Below are 20,731 nucleotides of genomic sequence, written 5' to 3' on the forward strand. Positions count from 1 at the left end.
GGTCAGGCTTTAAGTCACGTCCGGCTCTTTGCAACCCCATGGATTGCAGCATGCCAGGCTCCTCTGTCCTCCACTACCTCGCAGACGTTGCTCAAATTCATGTCCACTGAGTTGGTGATGCTACACTGGGGGAATTTAAAATCAAACAGTGGATGTTGAAAACAGTTTGGCGCTTCCTCCAAAGCTTCAACATAGGATTACTGTGAGATGTAGTGATTCCACTCTTAGAAATAAAACATCCTGCCCGAAAAAAAAAGAAAAAACCAACTTTTAAAGCAGGAGTTAAAAAAAACCCCAGGATTATATGTTCATAGTAGCATTATTCAAAACAGCCAAAGGGGGAAACAACCCAATTTTCAAGGGATGGAAGGAGGAATAAATGCAAGGTGAACTCTCCATGGGATGGAAGAATATGCAGACAAGAAAAGGAATGTTACAACGTGAATCAGTTGGGAAATCACCATTGAAGTGAAATGAACCACACACAAAAGGACAGGTATGGTGTGATTCCGTTGAAAGGAGATGTCCCGAAAAAGCCAGTCCATAAAGACTGAAAGCCAATTAATGCTTGCCAGGAGATGAGGGTGGGGATGGAGGAGGTGGGAATCAGAGTGACCTCTTAATGGGTAAAAGATGTCCTTTAGGACTTATGGGAACATGTCGTAAGAAGATACAGGGGGTGGCTTCCCAAGCTTGTGAATTTGCTTAATGTCACTGAGTGGAACTACGATCATGGCATCCAATCCTATCACTTCATGGCAAATAAATGAGGGGGAAAAATGGAAACAGCAACAGACTTTAGTTTCTTGGGCTCCAAAATCACTGCAGATGGTGACTGCAGCCATGAAATTAAAAGACACGTGCTCCTTGGAAGAAAAGTTATGACCAACCTAGACAACGTATTAAAAAGCAGAGACATCACTTTGCCGACAAAGATCCATCTAGTCAAAGCTATGATTTCTCCAGTAGTCATGTACAAATGTGAGAGTTTGACCATAAAGAGGGTTGAGCACCGAAGAATTGATGCTTTTGAATTTCGGTGCTGGAGAAGACTCTTGAGACTCCCTTGGACAGCAAGGAGGTCAACCCAGTCAATCCTAAAGGAAATCAACCCTGAATATTCATTGGAAGGACTGATGCTGAAGCTGAAGCTCCAATACTTTGGCCACCTGATGGGAAGAGCCAACTCACTGGAAAAGACCCTGCTGCTCGGAAAGATTGAGGGCAGGAGAAGGGGGTGACAGAGGATGAGATGGTTGGATGGTATCATCGACTCAATGGGCATGAGTTTGAGCAAACCCTGGGAGACAGTGAAGGGCAGGGAAGACTGGCATGCTTCAGTCCATGGGGTTGCAAAGAGTTGAACACGACTGATTGACTGAACAACAAGAACTGAGCAAAAATCTTTATAAAATGGCAAGTTTTGCAGTCTGAGAATATCATTATTTTTTTTTGGTTGAACTATAACACTCTTCACAACACAGTAATAAAATCCTTAAGTATTTTGGGTGATAGGAATAAGAAACCCACTCTATAACTTATGAACTGAAGTAAAAAAGCAATATTAACCTTATCATGATGCACATGTGAACATGTTATACAAGAAACAATAGTGCATTTTTTAAAAGTAAAAAAAAAAAGAACCGAAAAGCATGGCATTGTCTTACAGTTTTTGCAAATGCATTTAACGTGTACATAAACAGGAATAGGCTGACTTTTCTTTCCTGCATCTTCGTCCCATCTGTAACAATTTGTTGTTTCTGTGGAGGGGAACCAAGTGAACTGGGTACACGGATACTGAGTAGGGAAATGGAAGACCTCAACGGTCCCTGATCAAGTTCTCAGGGACCACTCTGCCTCTCCCACCTGTCTGTCTCAGCTCAGGGTTCCCGAAATGACCACTGGGAAGTGCTGAAGTCCAGTATTCTTTCATGATGTTTAATCATCCCCTTGAGAGTAGAAGCACTGCTAATTGATCTGAACCACCTCAGCCCCCACCAACCACCAAAAAAGGAGTGTTGTAGGGAACAGACAATTTAGGACACAAGTTGAGAGTCACATAACTGAGAAGTGCCCAGGCTGAGACTCAAACCCATACCTGTCTTTCAGAAAGTCTCTCTGACTTGAAACCACCAGCCAGCAATGCACCCTGCTACTAGTGAAGGACAGGGTAGCCTGGCGTGCTGCAGCCCATGGGGTTGCAAAGAGTCAGACGAGACTTAACAACTGAAAAACAACATAAATAGTCTGGATGGCAGGTCCTGGTAAGACCTTCCCCTTCCTCCACACTAAGAAGCTGTCGAAAGCCTTACACAGTGATAACCAAAGTCGGCTGGCTCTCCTCTTGTGAGTTGCATGTGGAGCAGCACGGCTTTGTCTTAGTCTAGGGCCCCGGGTCCAGAGCTGTCCGGGGGCTGTCTCTAACTAGGGGTCACCTCAAGAGAGCTGACTTGGGGCATCCCTGTTTCTCACTCGCCTCCCCCTGACATCCAGGTGTGTTATCCTCTGTGGGTCTTTTCCAGTTGACCCCGAGTCCTTGGATCCCACCTGCGCAAACATCTCTGGCCTCCTGTGTCATGGTTCATTGAAAGGAGTATTAATATAAAATGCGTTTGGATCAATGCTAAGGGCAGGTGTCATTTAATAGTGTACCAGCAACAATTTAATGACATTTTAATGTCTCTGTGGACATGGCAATTCACAAGCCCATATCTCAGCATGGATATTTATATACCTAGGCCTGTCCTCTTAATGATTTTTAGCAGTTCAATTTATTCACAAACAGAATCTCAAGTGCTTCTAATAATTTTTCTAAGGCAATGGAGAAGATTTTCCTTTGAAATCACTTTCCCCCACTGGATTTGGGTCTGTAAACCAATGAGTAAATACAAAGGGGATTCACAGATGACATAGATTTTATATTCTTCAGTTTTTCTTTTCCTTAAAGATGAACACTATAACTTTCCACACTGGTGCTTTCCATTTTCTAGGGCTGGTACAGAACTGCTGAGGCCAAAACTTAAAATGAAGTCAATTTATTGCCAAAACTTAATTGACAGTGGCAGGGAGAAAACATCTCCATTTGCTACCCAAAGGGTGGAAAGCTTGATCCCTGTACCTGTGAAATTGCTGCTACCCACATAACTGTTTAGGATTCATTTAGTGGTTAACAGAAAAGGATTCTTACACTTAACAAACAAATGATAAACAAGATATACTGACTGCAACTAGAAAATTTTAGACTATGGAAATGTATAGGTTTGATGGAGCTAAAATTACGTTTCTATCATATAACTTAGGTTCCAGTTCTTTCTTCAACGTCATCAGACAGCAGGTGTTGAAGAGACTTCCGAATAGTTGCCAGCTCTTGGTGTTGCTGTTTCCAGAAAGAAAAGAAATATTAAACATTTGCATATTATTTAGGTAATTGTTACATACAGTTCATAAAAATATAAATACCCCAATGTTCGTGTCCCTCCATAGTTCTCAGTATTAAACATGCACTACTTACAGCATCCATCACAATTTTGTCTTGCAGCACGGCCATTTCTCGTCTAACTTCACTTTGTTCATCAGTCAGAAGATGTTCATGTTCCTTCTGAAGCTCCTCCATAGTCTAAAACATAAAGCCTAGTCCAGTGACAAAGCACCACTTTTCATTTCACATTCTAAACACATACGATTAAATTTCAAAGTAGCAACTCTTAACAAAGGATGCTCATTATTTATTTCAAAATATTATAACAAAAACATGGAGACTGAAATACCCACTTAAGAAATCTTTCAAATGTTGTATCTGAGTCAAAGATCATTATCATCACACTTTGCTCAAAACAATGGGTTCGTGAACAGCTAAGGTCAAGGTGGACCAAAAAGAAGAAGAAGGAGAAAAGGAGGAGGAAGGAGAAGAGGAGGAGGAAGAAAGAAAATCACTGACAGTCTCATATCATGAAATGCCATAGTTTAAAAACTCTCTGACAAGCTTTCTAAACACCAGGTAACAATGCACCTATAATGACTAATAATCAATGCAGCATGGCTCCATTAGAGGGAAAAGATGATCTGTCATAGGACCTCATTAAGGTGTGAAAAGCAAACATGTTCTAAACTTTTACTATTCTTTCAGCAAATAGGAATCTGGTGCATCCTATATAAAAAGCATTCTGTTAAGTGCCCTGGGAGAATTAGAAAATGAGTATATAATCTCTTCCTTATTCCAGTGAGAATTAAAAACATGTAAACAGAAAGTAACACAAAACCAGTATAACATTCAGGAAGCATATTCTGCTGTGGCTATGTAGTGGAAAATAGGATTGTTTCTGATTTTGTTGGCAAAAGAATAAGATGTCAATAGGTAAAAGGAGAAGGGGATCAAGCCTACAACAGGCGAGGAGCATACGCAAAGCAAGGAAGTAATGGTGACTTAGTGCAGAGAAAGCAACCAATCTGGACAGGTGGGAGGAGACAAAGAATGTATGCGGGAGACCACAAAGAGAGGGGGGTCTTGTTATGGGGGACACATTGAACACCTGAGACTTCAAACTGGGAAGCTATTATGACAGGTTTGCAAGAGGGAAGGGATACTTTTTGCAGGATCATATTACAGAAGTGTGAAGGATGGACTGGAGAGGAGAGAAGTCAGGCAAGAGTTTAATAGAACAAGCAAGGGATGATGATGAGGCCCTGAACCAGGTAGGGCAGCAGCAGTGGGAGTCCAAAGGAAGAAATTAAAGTACAGCAGCAGAGGTGAAAATTGCAGGGCCAAGTAATAGCTGGGTGGGAAGGACAAGGAACTTAGGGGAGGCAAAGACAACACTGAAGTTACCAATCTGATATCTTCTTTGGTACTTTATCAAATCTTCACATCAATTAATAGCCAGTTACCAGGGAGCATTAGAATAATGCATTATGTCCACTTGGAAACACTTCTACAATAATGCTTTTGCACTAAATGATTCTAAAGTTCTTTAAAGTATATTTATTTTAAAACTCTTTTATCAGTTTACTTAAACTATCTTAAGTAGTTTAGAAGAGTGACATATTAACATGTATTTGAGCAAGGTATTGAAATGGAACATTTCATCAAAATAAGAAGGGGTGTATATCTGGGATTCCATTGCTTCCTGAATAAGTATGCATCTGTATGAAGCAGAGAACAGTGTCATGACTACAATCTGCTAGTGGGAGAATGGCATGGTAGATGATTCTCAATTCACAAGCTTTTTGTCCTCCTCTGGATTTTTCACACTGCTATGCATTCCAGGCTTCCTCCTGTGACTACGCGTTTGCATATAAAGCCATTCATTTTTAGTCACTGTAGCAATTCTGCGTTGTCAAGTAATTATCTTCCAATTAACATAAATACATTAAAAACTAAAAGCAAATATGCCAAAAACCACTCACATAATATACTGGAAAATAAAAGAGATATTCAGGAATTACAATTGCTACTTACTATTTCACATACACCACTGAAGTAAACAGAAGTAAAAGACATTAGGCCCTAATCACTGACTTCCTACTTTCCGTGATAGTTGTCACTGATCTCCCAAAAAACTGACTGCTGAGGTATAAAATTAGGATTAAAGTATCGATTTTAATCATGATACATCTCTTTCTCATTACTATTCCCAATGTACCACTTCCTACTTTAAGTAATATCACAAGGTAATAATAAATCTTAAAAATACAAATAAATAAATCAATTAATAAAAAATAAATAAAAATAAATTCATGTTCATCCAGAATAAATTGCTCCAAATGGAAAATGCTGAAGAATTTAAAACATTATCACCAAAATACTGTTACCAAAACTATGAAAGAATCTAACTTCTACTTCAAAATACACATTATGTTTTATAAGAATGAATTGCATTACCAAATACAACAGACCTTTAAGAACTGGTCGTGTAAGTTTACAATTTTATCCAGTCTCTGTCTCTGAACAATTCTTGCTGCTTGAAAATGCTTTTGTTGCTCACGAAACAAATTCTACAAGTAGAAAAGAAAAGAAGTTGAGATAAAATGTGGTTAATTTAATATTTAGCAACATGTAATTCTACAGGACATTAAAAGGATTATTCTTTAAATCAATATTTTTAACATTTTCTGTGCTAAATTTTAAAACAAAGCTTAGACGTTTGTGTTTACCACCAATATACAAACAAATGAAATGATACTATTCATGGATCATTGAGAAGGCTCTTTCTTTCTTGTTTAATGTATCTTTTGTTGAGGTAAAATTGGTTTGTAACATTGAAGGGAATCAACTGTATGGTGATAGATGAAAAAGAGATCTTTCTTGGTGAGGATGCTGTAGTGCATGCGGAAGCAGAAATACAATGCTGTACACAGGAAATATCCTTCTTTGCCCATATTCAAAACATTCGTCTTAATTCTTGGTAGCTTCAAAATCTACAAACAGCTTTCACCACCATCTCTTTACCAAGAGTAAGTGAAAGATTTTCAGTGAAATTAACATATAGGAACTCATTTTGAAGGGGAGGGGAGGGGGAGGGGTTGGGGGGAGGGAGGCTGCACGGAGTGGATTGTAGGATCTCAGTTTCCCAACCAGGGACTGAACCCTGGCCAAGGCAGTGAAAGCCCCGAATCCTAACCACTAGACCACCAGGGAACTCCCTTAGGAACTCATCCTCAAGACAAACCTATGATGTAGGTACTCTTATTACACCCCATTCATACACGAGGACACTGAGACCTGTCAGAGATATGTAATCTGCCCATGGCTCCATAGCCAGTAATTGGACAAATCAGAATTGGATCCCAACATTATGGCTCCAGAGCCCAGGGTCTTGACCACTGTACTATATATACTGTTTTCCCATTTTTCCCATCAGGTAACCTCTACCTTCCTATGTTTGCAGCTCACTCCCCTTTCTACTATGTCTCAGTACCCTACCAGGACCTGATATCTACATTTGAATTGAACATTTTTCACTGCCCCGTTTCTGCACCCCCTGCCCTGTATCCTCCTTCCCAGTTAAGGACATGGACATTCACTATACATACACCCTTACACTTTCACCTTGCCCCCTTTTCACTCTGTCAACATGCTTAGCTCACCCTAACCCTGGAAAATCCAACTCTTCAGCTGCTCAGCCACAACCGCACAGACAGGTCTTATTTTAGATTGGTGATCACTATGACGCTCATCTAAGTTGGACTGTAATGCAGCTTGGCAATGGTATTTCCATGGCCCATCCACTGACCCACCGTGAGGATACAATTCCAGGTATTCTCCTCTGTTCTCAAAAGGCAACACCTCCTCCACCATCCTTACCCCTACCTGTGACAGAGGACAGTCAAGTAAGAGTAAACCATGCCCAGACTGCAATGGCTGGTTCTGGAATAGGCAAATGATCCAAACTAGATGAGTGATAGTTCTCCGGAGGAATTTCCTGCCAAGCCACAGATGAAGATTTTCTCGGTCCACTGGGGTTTGGGCTTCCCTGGTGGCTCAGATCGTAAAGAATCCGCCTGCAGTGCGGGAGACCTGGGCTCGATCCCTGGATTGGGAAGATTCCCTGGAGGAGGGCATGGCAACCCACTCCAGTATTCTTGCCTGGAGAATCCCCACGGACAGAGGAGCCTGGCAGACTGCAGTCCATGGGGTCACAGAGAAGTCGGACACGACTCAGCGACTAAGCACAACACACTGGGGTTTACTGAACTGAGAGCACGTTTAGGATTGCAAGACTGTCTTACAGATCTCATGGAAAAATCCTACTGGGAGATGGAGACAGAGCTCAAATGACCCTGCCTGAGAAACTTTAGATAAGGCCTGACTTGAAACTCTGCTTTTGAACTCTGGTAAATTTCCAACACTTGGAACTGCAAGAATCCAAACCAAGAGAGGGAGTAAGACCGGGGGCTTTTGTGAGTGTGGTGTGTGCCTGTACTTCTCTGATTTTCTGTGACCCGGGTCCAACCACATAGGCAGCAGTGGGGCCCTGGTTCAGGTCTGTGGGTCTAAGACATGACCAGGCTCTCCATTAAACTTGAGACTTGGTTACAAAGCACACATGCATGCTAAGTCGCTTCAGTCCTGTTCAACTCTTTGGGACCCTATGGACTGTAGCCCGCCAGGCTCCTCTGTCACTGGGATTCTCCAGGCAAGGATACTGGAGTGGGTTGCCATGACCTCCTCCAGGGAATCTTCCCGACCCAGGGATTGAACCTGTGCCTCTTAGGTCTCCTGCATTGGCAGGCAGGTTCTTTACCACTAGCGCCACCTCTTGGGAAGCCTCTTGGTTACAACAGATTAATTAGAAATTTAAGCCTGATACCAACAGCTAGTTTTTCTTCTTCTTCCTTGGTTTTCCGCACGCTTGTATCCCACTCCAGAAACAAAGTCAGAAACTGCTGAGAATATTCACGATAAAGCTTCTGCCTGTAAAATGTAATAACGAGCAATGTCATACTTCATATCGCTAAGAAAAAAGTAAACACATTCAAAACAAAACTGGTATGACACAAATCATACTATAGAGGGAGAAGGGAATAATTGCAGCTGAAAATTTCACATGGGAAACGGCAAAATAAAATGGACGATTTACTCTCATTCCCTCAGTATTTGTCCCTAACTGTCTAAGAGGGATGTGATCTCACATGCCTTAGCTCTTGAGAACTCAGAAAGATTTAATGCAGTATAAATTTCCCCCCAAATGCATTTTATCTCTAAGTTTTTTTTTTCCTTTTCTCTTACTGAATAACATATAGGCTGTGACATGATAAAGAGTTTCAATGAAGATGTCATATAAGTTTTCTAAACAGGAATATTACATCTCACCCACTCCCACCCTGTCACAATAAAGATTTTGCCCAAAAGAACAGTGGACCTGATGACAATAAATTTTGCAATTATTCAAATATAAGATTAACCCTTCCCACATAATTGAATACAGCTAAATATCACAAGACATTTCTCTTTTATTCAGCTAGCATATTCCAAGAATGGATATATTTTATTTCTTAAATACTAACAAAACTCAAGTATAATTTGAAAGGAGAAAATAGGTTATCATTATTGACCTTTAGTAATACCTCTTCTTTCAATTAAGGTGTAAGTTTATAGGACTAAAGGAAGGATTGACTTCGATAAAAATCAAACTGCATATATTTCTCAACAGAGACTTCAATTAACAGAGGATAACAACATTATTTTAATTAAGTTGGACTCACAAACACTAAGACATGACACCCAGGTTCTGGCTCCAAAAACCAACGTTTGTTACCTTTGTTCCTCCTGGGTTTTCCAAACATGCTCAATTATCAGGTTAATGCTTTGGACAGAAGCATTGGTATTCATTATAAATTTTTTTCTGTTTGCATGAAGAACCTTCTTAATATCATCTATATTAAAAAAATATATTTCCATTTAGTATTGATTCAGTAGTATTGGAAATACAATCACCATTTTTAAAACGGCATAATGTCAAAAATCAAATATGTGTTTCCCTTTTTTCTGTATAATCTTTCAGTTGCTAGCATCTCAATTCTAATTTTATAACTGTGGGTGGTCCTAAGATGGTGGAGGAATAGGACAGGGAGAACACTTTTTCCCCCACAAATTCATCAAAAGATCATTTGAACTCTGAGCAAACTCCACAAAACAACTCTTGAACGCTGGCAGAGGACACCAGGCACCCAGAAAGGCAGCCCATTGTCTTTGAAAGGAGGTAGGACAAAATATAAAAGATAAAAAGAGAGACAAAGGAGTTAGGGATGGAGTCCCGTCCTGGAGAGGGATTCGTAAAAGAGGAGTTTCCAAACACCAGGAAAACCTCTCACCGGCAGGTCTGTGGGGAGTTTTGGATTCTCAGAAGGCAACATAACTGGGAGGAAAAATAAATAAATAAATAAAACCCACAGATTACATGCCTAGCGGCAACTTCCAGTGGAGAAGTAGCCCAGATGCTCACATCCACCACCAGCAAGCAGGGGCTGAACAGGGAGGTGTGGGCTGCATTGCTTAGGGTAGGGACCAGACCTGAATGCCCTGAGGACAATCTGAGGGAGCTAACATGAAATAGGAGTCCAAACATTGGGATACCCAGAGAGAGAGAAAAAAGAGAAAGAGAGAGAACTTTCCCACAAGAAGCTCTAACCTAAGGCACTGCTGGGCCTGCTCACAGAACAAAGGACTGAGCGAATACCAGAGGAGAGCTAGCCAGCTGTGGACCAGTCCATCCCCTGCCAGAGGCAGAGAGGCAGGCAGGCAACAGCCAGAGCTGGAAAGGGGCAATCTCAGTCCCAGAGATGACATCCTCTACCAAACTGCGAGCAGGCTCCCAGCTGCTAACCAAGTCTTTCTGGGATGCTGGATGATTGACATCCACCAGGAGGGTTGCAGCCAGAGATCAGCTCCCCAGCAGAGACACATGGCACAGCTGAGATGGCACTCCCATTGTGCACCCAGGAAACCGAGCAGCTGGGACAGGGGAGGTCGTAAGACGCTCTGCCCAGCTGGGGAGAGTGTGTTCGCCAAGCACCTGGTTGCCTGAGCTGCCTGGACATGGGAAGGGCACAAAACGCAGGCCCAAACGAGTCTGCACCTTTGTGGAGTACCCAAGAATCTGAACCTGAGTGGCTTAGACCTGGGAAGTGCACACAACCCAGGGCCCGCTTTAGACAGTTCCCTTGCAGAGCAACCTGGAGCCTGAGCAGTGTAGACTGGGAAAGCACACACGCCATGAGCAGGGACAAACCCTGTGCGGCCAAGACACTGCAAGTACTCCCCACACACTCCAGTGATATTTGTTTGTGGTGTTCCTCCCTCCCCACAGCACGACTGAACAAGTGAGCCTAAATGAGTGACCACCTTCACCCTCTTGTGTCAGGGCAGAAATTAGACACTGAAGAAACCAGCAAACAGAAGAAGCCAAAATAAACAGAGGGAACTGCTTTGGAAGTGACAGGTGCAACAGATTAAAACCCTGTAGTTAGCACCAACTACATTGGAAGGGGCCTAAAGACCTTGAGAAGTATAAGCTGGAACAAGGAACTACCTGAAACTGAACTGCCCCTACACTGCCCACAACAGCTCCAGAGAAATTTCTAGATATATTTTTACTATTATCATTTTTTAATTAAAAAAATATTTTTAAGTCCTTTATTACTCCTTTAATTTTCATTTTTATAATCTACTATTACGTTGCAAAAAAAAGACCCTATTTTTAAAGTAAATTTCCTATTTTTTTTTACAATTTTTATGATTTTGTTTTGTTTTTTTAATATTGCATTTTGGGAGTCTAACTTGTACTCTAGATATTTAATCTTTGCTTTTTGGTATTTGTTATCAATTTTGTACCTTTAAGAATACAATCTTCAGCGCCCAGTTTTACTTAGGAGTGTGATTACTGGCTTGATATTCCTCTTTCCCTTTTGACTCTCTTTTTTCTCCCCTAGGTCACCTCTATCTCCTCCCTCCTCCTTCTCTTCTCTACCCAACTCTGTGAATCTCTTAGGGTATTCTGGGCTGTGGAGACCACTTAGGGAACTGATTACTGGCTACATCTGTCTCTCTCCTTTTGACCCTCACCTTCTCCTCCTGCTCACCTCTATCTCCTTCCTCCCTCTTCTATTCTCTATGTAACTCCGTGAACCTCTCTGGGTGTTCCAGGCTGTGGAGAGCACATAGGGATTTGATAACTGGCTAGATTGCTCTCTCACCTTTTGATTCACACTCTCCTCCTCCTAGTCACCTTTATATCCCTCCTCCCTCTTCTCTTCTCTATGGAACTCCGTTAACCTCTCTCGGTATTTCAGACTCTGGAGAATCTTTTCTCCATCAACCTAGATGTTTTATCATCACTGCTGTATGGATGGAGAAGTCTTGAGGATACTGGAAGAATAAGACTGAAAACCAGAGACAGGAGGCTTACATCCGGAACCTGAGAACACCAGAGAACTCCTGACTCCAGGGAATATTAATCAATAAGAGCTCATCCAAAAGCGTCCATATGTACACTGAAACCAAGCTCCACCTAAGAGCCAACAAGTTCCAGAGCAAGACACACCACGCAAATTCTCCAGCAACACAGGAATATAGCCCTGAGTTTTAATATACAGGCTGCCCAAAGCCACACCAAACCCATAAACATCTCAAAACTCACTACTGGATACGTCATTGAACTCCAGAGAGAAGAAGTCCAGCTCCACCCACCAGAACACCGATGCAAGCTTCCCTAACCAGGAAACCTTGACAAGCCACTCGTCCAACCCCATCCACAGGGAGGAACCTCCACAATAAAGAGGAACCACAAACTGCCAGAATACAGAAAGGCCACCCCAAACACAGCAATCTAAACAAAATGAAAAGGCAGAGAAATACTCATCAGGTAAAGGAACATGATAAGTGCCCACCAAACCAAACAAAAGAGGAGGAGATAGGGAGTTTACCTGAAAAAGAATTCAGAATAATGATAGTAAGAATGATCCAAAATCTTGAAAACAAAATGGAGTTACAGATAAATAGCCTGGAGTCAAGGAATGAGAAGATGCAAGAAACATTTAACAAGGATCTAGAAGAAATAGAAAAGAGTCAATCAATAATGAATAATGAAATAACTGAGATCAAAAGCACTCTGGAGGGAACTAACAGTAGAATAACTGAGGCAGAAGATAGGATAAGTGAGGTCGAAAATAGAATGGTGGAAATAAATGAAGCAGAGAGGAGAAAAGAAAAAAGAATTAAAAGAAATGAGGACAACCTCATAGATCTCTGGGACAATGTCAAACACCACAACATTTGAATGATAGGAATCCCAGAAGAAGAAGACAAAAATAAAGGCCATGAGAAACTACTTGAGGAGATAATAGTTGAAAACTTCCCTAAAATGGGGAAGGAAATAGCACCCAAGTCCAAGAAACCCAGAGAGTCCCAAACAGGATAAATGCAAGGCGAAACACCCCAATAGACATATTAATCAAATTAACAAAGATCAAACACAAAGAACAAATACTAAAAGCAGCAAGGGAAAAACAACAAATTACACACAAGGGGATGCCCATAAGGATAACAGCTGATCTTTCAATAGAAACTCTTCAGGCCAGAAGGGAATGGCAGGACATACTTAAAATCATGAAAGAGAAAAACCTACAACCCAGATTACTGTACTCAGCAAGGATCTCATTCAAATATGAAGGAGAAATCAAAAGCTTTACAGACAAGCAAAAGCTCAGAGAATTCAGCACCACCAAACCAGCTCTTCAACATATCATAAAGGATCTTCTCTAGACAGGAAACACAGAAAAGGTTTATAAACTCGAACCCAAAACAACAAAGTAAATGGCAACGGGATCATACTTATCAATAATTACCTTAAATGTAAATGGATTGAATGCCCCAACCAAAAGACAAAGACTGGCTGAATGGATACAAAAACAAGACCCCTATATATGCTGCCTACAATAGACCCACCTCAAAACAAGGGACACATACAGACTGAAAGTGAAGGGCTGGAAAAAGGTATTTCATGCAAATGGGAGATGAAAAGAAAGCAGGAGTAGCAATACTCATATCAGATAAAACAGACTTTGAAATAAAAGCCATGAAAAGAGACAAAGAAGGACACTACATAATGATCAAAGAATCAATCCAAGAAGAAGATATAACAATTATAAATATATATGCACCCAACATAGGAGCACCACAATATGTAAGGCAAATCCTAACAAGTATGAAAGGGGAAATTAACAGCAACACAATAATTGTGGGAGACTTTAATACCCGACTCACACCTATGGATAGATCAATCAAACAGATAATTAGCAAGGAAACACAAACTTTAAATGATACAATGGACCATTTAGACTTAATTCATATCTACAGGACATTTCACATCAAAACAATGAATTTCACTTTTTTTCTCAAGTGCACACGGAATTTTCTCCAGGATAGATCACATCCTGGGCCATAAATCTAGCCTTGGTAAATTCAAAAAAATTGAAATCATTCCAAGAATCTTTTCTGATCACAGTGCAGTAAGATTAGATGTCAACTACAGGGAAAAAAATCTATTAAAAATTCCAACATATGGAGGCTAAACAACATGCTTCTGAATAATCAACAAATCACAGAAGAAATCAAAAAAGAAATAAAAATATGCACAGAAACGAATGAAAATGAAAACACAACAATGCAAAACCTATGGGAATCAGTAAAATCAGTGCTAACGGGAAGGTTCATAGCAATACAAGCTTACCTCAAGAAACAAGAAAGAAGTGTAATAAATAACCTTACTCTACACCTAAAGGAACTAGAAAAGGAAGAAATGAACAACCCCAGGGTTAGTAGAAGGAAAGAAATCTTAAAAATTAGGGCAGAAATAAATGCAAAAGAAACAAGAGGGACCATAGCAAAAATCAACAAAGCTAAAAGCTGGTTCTTTCAGAAGATAAAATAGACAAACCATCAGCCAGACTCATCAAGAAACAAAGGGACAAGAATCAAATCAACAAAATTAGAAATGAAAATGGAGAAATCACAACAGACAACACAGAAATACAAAGGATCATAAGAGACTACTATATGCCAATCAAAGGGACAATTTGGAAGAAATGGAAAAATTCTTAGAAGAGCATTACTTTCCAAAACTGAACCAGGAAGAAATAGAAAATCTTAAAACACCCATCACAAGCATGGAAATAGAAACTGTGATCAGAAATCTTCCAGCAAACAAAAGCCCAGGACCAGACGGCTTCACAGCGGAATTCTACCAAAATTTAGAGAAGAGCTAACACCTATCCTACTCAAACTCTTCCAGAAAATTGCAGAAGAAGGTAAACTTCCAAACTCATTCTATGAGGCCACCACCACCCTAATTCCAAAACCAAGCAAAGATGCCACAAAAAAAGAAAACGACAGGCCAATATCACTGATGAACATAGATGCAAAAATCCTTAATAAAATTCTAGCAAACAGAATCCAACATCATATTAAAAAGATCATACATCATGACCAAGTGGGCTTTATCCCAGGAATTCAAGGTTTCCTTAACATCCGCAAATCAATCAATGTAATATACCACATTAACAAACTGAAAGATAAAAACCATGATTATCTCAATAGATGCAGAAAAAGCTTTTGAAAAAATTCAACATCCATTTATGATAAAAACTCTCCAGAAAGCAGGAACAGAAGGAACATACTTCAACAGAATAAAAGCTATATATGACAAACCCACAGCAAACATTATCCTCAATTGTGAAAAATTGAAAGCATTTCCCCTAAAGTCAGGAACAAGGCAAGGATGCCCACTTTCACCACTACTATTCAACATAGTTTTGGAAGTTTTGGCCACACCAATCAGAGCGGAAAAAGAAATAAAAGGAATACAGATAGGAAAAGAAGAAGTAAAACTCTCACTGTTTGCAGATGACATGATCCTCTACATAGAAAACCCTAAAGATTCTACCAGAAAATTCCTAGAGCTAATCAATGAATATAGTAAAGTTGAAGGATATAAAATTAACACACAGAAATCCCTTGCATTCCTGTACACAAATAACGAGAAAACAGAAAGAGAAATTAAAGAAACAATACCATTCACCATTGCAATGAAAAGAATAAAATACTTAGGAATATATCTACCTAAAGAAACAAAAGACTTATATATAGAAAACTATAAAACACTGATGAAAGAAACCAAAGAGGACACAAACAGATGGAGAAATATACCGTGTTCATGGATTGGAAGAATTAATATAGTGAAAATGAGTATACTACCCAAAGCAATCTATAGATTCAATGCAATCCCTATCAAGCTACCAACGGTATTTTTCACAGAACTAGAACAAATTATTTCACAATTTGTATGGAAATATAAGAAACCTCAAATAGCCAAAGCAATCTTGAGAAAGGAGAATGGAACTGGAGGAATCAACCTGCCTGACTTCAGGCTCTACTACAAAGCCACAGTCATCAAGACAGTATGGTACTGGCACAAAGATAGAAATATAGATCAATGGAACAAAATAGAAAGCCCAGAGATAAATCCACACACCTATGGACACCTTATCTTCGACAAAGGAGGCAAGAGTATACAATGGTGGAAAGACAATCTCTTTAACAAGTGGTGCTGTGAAAACCAGTCAATCACTTGTAAAAGAATGAAACTGGAACACTTTCTAACACCATACACAAAAATAAACTCAAAATGGATTAAAGATCTAAACGTAAGACCAGAAACTATAAAACTCCTAGAGGAAAACGTAGGGAAAACACTCTCTGACATAAATCACAGCAGGATCCTCCATGACCCACCTCCCAGAATATTGGAAATAAAAGCAAAAATAAACAAATGGGACCTAATTAAAATTAAAAGCTTTTACACAACAAAGGAAAGTATAAGCAAGGTGAAAAGACAGCCTTCAGAATGGGAGAAAATAATAGCAAACGAAGCAACAGAAAAACAATTAATCTCAAAAATATACAAGCAACTCCTGCAGCTGAATTCCAGAAAAATAAATGACCCAATCAAAAACTGGGCCAAAGAACTAAACAGACATTTCTCCAAAGAAGACATACAGATGGCTGACAAACACATGAAAAGATGCTCAACATCACTCATTATCAGATAAATGCAAATCAAAACCACAATGAGGTACCATTTCGCACCAGTCAGAATGTCTGCTATCCAAAAGTCTACAAGCAATAAATGCTGGAGAGGGTGTGGAGAAAAGGGAACCCTCTTACACTGTTGGTGGGAATGCAAACTAGTACAGCCACTATGGAGAACAGTGTGGAGATTCCTTAAAAAACTGGGAATAGAACTGCCATATGACCCAGCAATCCCACTGCTGGGCATACACACTGAGGAAACCAGAATTGAAAGAGATGCGTGTACCCCAATGTTCATCGCAGCACTGTTTACAATAGCCAGGACATGGAAGCAACCTAGATGTCCATCTGCAGCCAAATGGATAAGGAAGCTGTGGTACATATACACAATGGAATATTACTCAGCCATTAAAAAGAATACATGTGAATCAGTTATATTGAGATGGATGAAACTGGAGCCCATTATACATAGTGACATAAGCCAGAAAGAAAAACACCAATACAGTATACTAATGCATATATATGGAATTTGAAAGATGGTAACGATAACCGTATATGTGAGACAGAATAAGAGATACATATGCATAGAACAGTCTTATGGACTCTGAGGGAGAAGGTGAGGTTGGGATGTTCTGAGAGAATAGCATTGAAACATGTATTTTATCATATGTGAAACAGAACACCATTCCTGGTTCGATGCATGAGACAAATGCTCAGGGCTGGGGCAATGGGATGACCCAGAGGGATGGGATGGTGAGGTAGGTGGGACGGGCGTTCAGGATGAGGAACACATGTAAACCCATGGCTGATTCATGTCAATGTATGGCAAAAACCACTACAATATTATAAAGTAATTAGCCCCCAACTAAAATAAATAAATTTATTAAAAAAAATAAAAATAAAAAAAAGAAAGCACTTATAAAAGCTGGTTTTGGGTAAATTTATAAAATATCCTCTGCATCACAGGACACATTCTGATGGATTACTGTTAGAAGTCAATAGGTAAAACACACATCATCTTTCTATTTTTGAAGTGTCCAAAAAAGAAAAAATAAATGAAAAGGCAAGAAAACTATTTTTTAAATTTAGTCATTGAGGATTTTATGTATTTTTGAGTTAAAGACAAAGATCATGAAGAGTTTGAGGAAATGAAGGAATTTATTCAAAAGCACTTTCTAAATCCATTCATAAGGGAAAAATGGGGAGTTTGTCTTACATCAGTTTTAAAAAGGTTTGCAATTTGCAAAATGTTCAATATTTCTAAAAATGCTTTCCTAAACATTTGATTGTATGTTATTGATCTACCATGAATAGCTACTTTCCAGGGACTGTAAGAAGCTACACAATTTTATACATCCAGTTTATCTTGCATAATAATCAGTTTATGAGACAGCTCCCACTCAAACACCTTGCTTGTATGAAGGATCCATTTAGAGAACTCAAAAACTGACTCGGGCTCTTTGTTAAGAGTCTCTTCCTGTAACCCAGTTAATGTAACTGATATCTAAGAGAACAATTTTAAACTTTTAAGTTTATGGTTTGATCCTATATCACCAGCATGCTAGCAAAGTTCCTTTTAGTTCTCCACTGCACAGTTAATGTAAATATAAAAATAGAGACTTATTTTACAGGATTAAATATAAAATTCTGCATGCACCAAAGAAAAGAAGAAGGAATGTCACACAAAATAGGTAGAGGAAATTAAAAATTGATATTAAAGAAGGATATATTCCTTACTCTGAGATACAAGGAGGAAAGACATTGCTTTGTTTACATTCTTCTAATATCCCACAGTCCATCAAATGCACCCATGTATAAAATAAAAGCATTGCTCTGACCTCACCACTGGTAGCACCATTCTCTCCACATCTGCAGTAAAAAGGGAAACTAAGGAAACCTATGAAGCCAAACCATACTAAACACTTAGGGAAGATCCTGAATCTGAGAACAAGGTATTCACATTTCCTATGATATATTATAAAGTTTTAAAACAATTTACTTTCACTACAATATCTCCTAAAGCATACCTTCAAATTTTTTCAGCAGATCCTTTAATTCATTCCTGTAAAGAAATCACATTAAATTAAGGGTACGTAAAAAACCATACTGGTTTTGGAAGAAACGTTTCACGCCAAGTGTTTCACATATAATACTTGCTACAGGAGCCCACCTTTACTTTTCTTAAAGTACCTTATAAGGCAAGCCCAAATTCCTTTAAACATATTACCTCACATTTTCCATAAATGCTGCTTGCGAAGGACTTTCTTCTTCATGGATGTCAGTCACTGAGCTGTTTTCTGCACGGAAATAAAAATGGAAAAAGGTTTAAAACTGGCGTATGGCATTTTGGTCAGGTTTCCTGAAGAAACAGCCTCACTGTGGAAGGTTCCAGGCTTTGTACCACCAAAAGCTTCTTAAAGCAGACATCTCAGAGGAATCTTGTATGTGCAGGTCAGATGAATTTAGGGCAGGGACCAGGACCACTTTTTGGAGACAGCATTAAAAGCCTTTCAGGGTTTACCAGCAGGGAAAAAAACAAAACAAAACAAAACATGTAGCACCCCGGGAAATGATTTGGAAAGGAGGACCTGCAAGCTGCTATGAAGGAGAGCTGATAGGAAGCTTACAGGGCAGTCCCAGTTTGCGATATGAGGCTGAATTGGGCAGCCTCCGGTACATGACACAGCTTGGCACACTGGCTTTCCCTGCTTAGTATGTGGAGAACTGGGAAGCAGCGACCCAAGGGACAGGGTCACAGCCCGTCCCCGCTGCCCCTCCCTACTCCGCCCTCGCCCGTGAGCTGTGATCTGCAAAGGTTTTGGACAGACCATACCTTGGCAAATACTCTCTGGCTCACTCAGCTCTCTTCTCTCCTGATTCCCAGAGTCACAGGCTGCCATATCCTGAGCCTCCATCGGGGCGTCCTGAGCCTCCATCGGGGCATCCTGAGCCTCCTTCGGGGCATCCTTAGCCGTCCTGAGACGCTTCCTCGGAGGCCTCTCCATCTACTCGTGTGTTCCGAGGTACAGAAAGCACGCCTGCACCCTACGGGCACAAACCTAATGACACAGACAGGCACAGGGTCAACGAGCGATGGCCGGCACGAGTCCTCCGTGGCAGATCAGGGTGTGCGCCACTGTTGGACCAGGAGCTGATGAAGCATGCAGTGATTGCGACCCCCTCCCCCCAGCGCTGCGATGGTGGACTGGCTCCTGCACCGCCCCTCACAGCCCCGCGCTGCCCGCCGACATCTGAGTGACAGGTGTCCCCTCTGGGGACAGAGTGTCAGGACCCCACAGAGGCTGCCCCCCGTGCCTCGCGTCCCCAGGGATCGGGTGTTGGGCAGGGAGGCCCGACCACAGGCAGGACAAACCTGAGTGTCCCTCCATGGGGGGGAAATAAACTGTTCAGCACCTGTCTGGACACAGGCGGGTTGGGGGCCTTCCTGACACGCCATCTGGACCCCACCATGACCTCAGGGCACCGGCCCATCCTGCCCGGTGGCCAGGCAGGAAGGATAGACCTGAGTGGACGATGCCCGCGCACCCTCTGAGACCCTCCCGGGATGTGGGGACCGACGGCGCTCCCCAAACCACGCCTGCTGGCCCAGCCCTCAGGGTCCTCCTTCTGCTCTGCTAGAGCCCAGGGGGAACCCTCGGGGACATCGCCTCAGAGGCCAGCCTGGCTGCCACAGCCCCACACTCTGGTTCTTTCAAGTCTGAGAAGACGCCGCCGCCCCTCCCCCAGCCCGGCTCACGGTCACGTGGTGCCGCCGGCCTCCCTGAGGGTCCCTCTGTCCCCCTCTTGATCCTTCTGCCTGTCCCTCCCTCCTTCCATCCCTCATCCACACAGGGCGAGCTCCTTACCGTGATCTCCAAATCGCGACCTTCACGCGCGACGCTCCTCTCAGGACCTCGGGACAGCCAGGAAGCACCAGGCCTCTCCTGAGAGGGAGCAGCGCCGATTGGCCGGCACAGTGCGCATGCGGGAGGCGGGGCCTGGGCCTAGCCCCGCCCCTGACAGAACAGCCCTCCAGGGGGAGGTGCTCAGGCTGGGGACCCACGCTGCGGCTGTCCAGGTTCTGCCTGCAGAGGGCGTTGCCTGTGCCGGCCGTTTTCCTGGGAAATCACTGAAGGCCAGGGGGGCGAG

General features: G+C 41.4%; 1 protein-coding gene across 1 annotated transcript; it reads right to left on the bottom strand.

The window, feature by feature from the left end:
- Positions 1-1,390: 1,390 nt before the first annotated feature.
- On the bottom strand, positions 1,391-20,528 carry LOC145535299 (synaptonemal complex protein 3-like). The gene is made up of 9 exons (XM_081563704.1): positions 20,449-20,528; positions 19,416-19,641; positions 18,810-18,879; positions 18,610-18,644; positions 9,255-9,372; positions 8,311-8,410; positions 5,893-5,991; positions 3,512-3,616; positions 1,391-3,376 (listed from the first exon to the last, which is right to left on the bottom strand). Exons 2-9 carry the CDS (start codon positions 19,585-19,587, stop codon positions 3,296-3,298), a joined length of 780 nt encoding a protein of 259 aa, XP_081419830.1. The 5' UTR covers positions 19,588-19,641; positions 20,449-20,528; the 3' UTR covers positions 1,391-3,295.
- Between the last annotated feature and the right edge of the window lie 203 nt (positions 20,529-20,731).

Source organism: Giraffa tippelskirchi, chromosome X, assembly GCF_054371585.1.
Source record: "Giraffa tippelskirchi isolate mGirTip1 chromosome X, T2T-mGirTip1v1.2.pri, whole genome shotgun sequence".
Taxonomy (NCBI): domain Eukaryota; kingdom Metazoa; phylum Chordata; class Mammalia; order Artiodactyla; family Giraffidae; genus Giraffa; species Giraffa tippelskirchi.

Excerpts from the sequence above, each read along its gene's own strand:
- LOC145535299 (XM_081563704.1), bottom strand. The coding sequence starts at position 19,587 with ATGGAGAGGCCTCCGAGGAAGCGTCTCAGGACGGCTAAGGATGCCCCG. Across the intron at positions 5,992-8,310 it reads AAGAAGAAGAAAAACTAGCT|AATTTGTTTCGTGAGCAACA; the intron begins GTTGGTATCAGG and ends TTCTACTTGTAG. Across the intron at positions 3,617-5,892 it reads TACACGACCAGTTCTTAAAG|ACTATGGAGGAGCTTCAGAA; the intron begins GTCTGTTGTATT and ends TTTATGTTTTAG.